Raw genomic sequence first — 1,985 nt, 5'->3', positions numbered from 1 at the left:
ACACACGTGGGCATGGGGCACACCTAGAGATGTTCATGGGGTTCTCCTTCTTCTCACAGTTCAGGTCCTGCATGGAGAGACACCTGAGCGCACCTGGGCACACCTGAGGACAGCTGGGGACACCTGAGATACACCTGGGGACAGCTGGGGACAGCTGTGGACACCTAGGGACACACGTGGGCATGGGGCACACCTAGAGATGTTCATGGGGTTCTCCTCCTCCTCACAATTCAGGTCCTGCTTGGGGACGCACCTGAGCGCACCTGGGCACACCTGGGGACAGCTTTGGGCAGCTGGGGACACCTAGGACACAGCTGGGGACACACGTGGCCATGGGGCACACCTGGAGATGTTCATGGGGTTCTTCTCCTTCTGACAATTCAGGTGCTGTGGGGGGACACCTGGGCACACCTGGGCACACCTGGGCACGCCCGTCCGTCTGTCCGTACCTCCTTGCTGGTGATGAAGGTCATGAAGACGTCGTCGCTCACGGTCGTCGTGGCCACGTTGGGCCCAGGGGCGTCGAACTCGGAATTCCCAAATTTCTTCCAGTTCTGGGGGTGGGGGGGGTGGGGAGGAGAAAAACGGGAAAAGGGAACTGAAAACCCCAGGAAATTTGGGATTCCAGCCCCGTTCCCATGGCAACACCTAAATCCCGCTTCTCGCTCCCAGGTAAATCCCAATTCTATCCCCAGGAAAATCCCATTTTTCCCAATTCTATCCCCAGGTAAATCCCATTTTTCCCAATTCTATCCCATAGGTAAATCCCATTTTTCCCAGTTCTATCCCCAGGAAAATCCCATTTTTCCCAATTCTATCCCCAGGTAAATCCCATTTTTCTCAATCCCAGGTAAATCCCATTTTTCCCAGTTCTATCCCCAGGTAAATCCCATTCCCAAGTAAATCCCATTTTTCCCAATTCTATCCCCAGGTAAATCCCATTTTTCCCAATTCTATCCCAGGAAAATCCCATTTTTCCCAATTCTATCCCCAGGTAAATCCCATTTTTCCCAATTCTATCCCATAGGTAAATCCCATTTTTCCCAATTCTATCCCCAGGAAAATCCCATTTTTCCCAATTCTATCCCCAGGTAAACCCCATTTTTCTCAATCCCAGGTAAATCCCATTTTTCCCAATTCTATCCCCAGGTAAACCCCATTCCAAAGTAAATCCCATTTTTCCCAATCTCAATCCTGTTTTTCCCAGTTAAGTCCCATTTTTCCCAATTTTATTCCCAGGTAAATTCCAATTAAACTCCAAGATAAATCCCAATTTTTCCCAATTCCAGGTAAATCCAATTCCTAGCTAAATCCCACTTTTCCAAATCCCATTTTTCCCAGGTAAATCCCATTTTTTCCTATTCCCAATCCCATCCCCAGGTAAATCCAATTCAATTCCCAGGTCAATCCCATTTTTCTCATTCCCAATCCCATTTTTCCCAGGTAAATCCCATTCTTCCCAATTCCAATCCCGTTTTTCCCAGGTAAATTCCAATCCCAATCCCATTCTTCCCATTTTTCCATTCCCAATCCCATTTTTCCCATTCCCAATCCCAATTTCCCCATTTTTCCATTCCCAATCCCATTTTTCCCATTCCCAATCCCAATTTCCCAATTTTTCCCATTCCCAATCCCATTTTTCCCAATCCCAATCCCAATTTCCCCATTTTTCCATTCCCAATCCCATTTTTCCCATTTTAATCCCATTTTAATCCCATTTTTCCCATTCCCAATCCCAATTTCCCAATTTTTCCCATTCCCAATCCCATTTTTCCCAATCCCAATCCCAATTTCCCCATTTTTCCCATTCCCAATCCCATTTTTCCCAATCCCAATCCCAATTTCCCCATTTTTCCCATTCCCAATCCCATTTTTCCCAATCCCAATCCCAATTTCCCCATTTTTCCCATTCCCAATCCCATTTTTCCCAATCCCAATTTCCCCATTTTTCCATTCCCAATCCCATTTTTCCCATTCCCAATCCC

At 47.0% G+C, this 1,985-nt stretch overlaps 1 protein-coding gene across 1 annotated transcript in view; it reads right to left on the bottom strand.

Annotated features, from left to right (window-relative positions):
• The window catches only part of EIF3G (eukaryotic translation initiation factor 3 subunit G), a gene marked incomplete at its 3' end in the record, with an annotated part of 13,353 nt that overhangs the window by 7,138 nt on the left and 4,230 nt on the right, over positions 1-1,985 (bottom strand). Inside the window, 1 exon segment of the mRNA XM_031065558.1 lies at positions 450-554. Within this exon segment, the coding sequence (XP_030921418.1) occupies positions 450-554 (105 nt within the window).

The sequence above is a fragment of the Geospiza fortis genome, unplaced genomic scaffold, assembly GCF_000277835.1.
Source record: "Geospiza fortis unplaced genomic scaffold, GeoFor_1.0 scaffold1338, whole genome shotgun sequence".
NCBI lineage: Eukaryota > Metazoa > Chordata > Aves > Passeriformes > Thraupidae > Geospiza > Geospiza fortis.
This window is presented reverse-complemented; position numbering and strand designations above follow the sequence as displayed.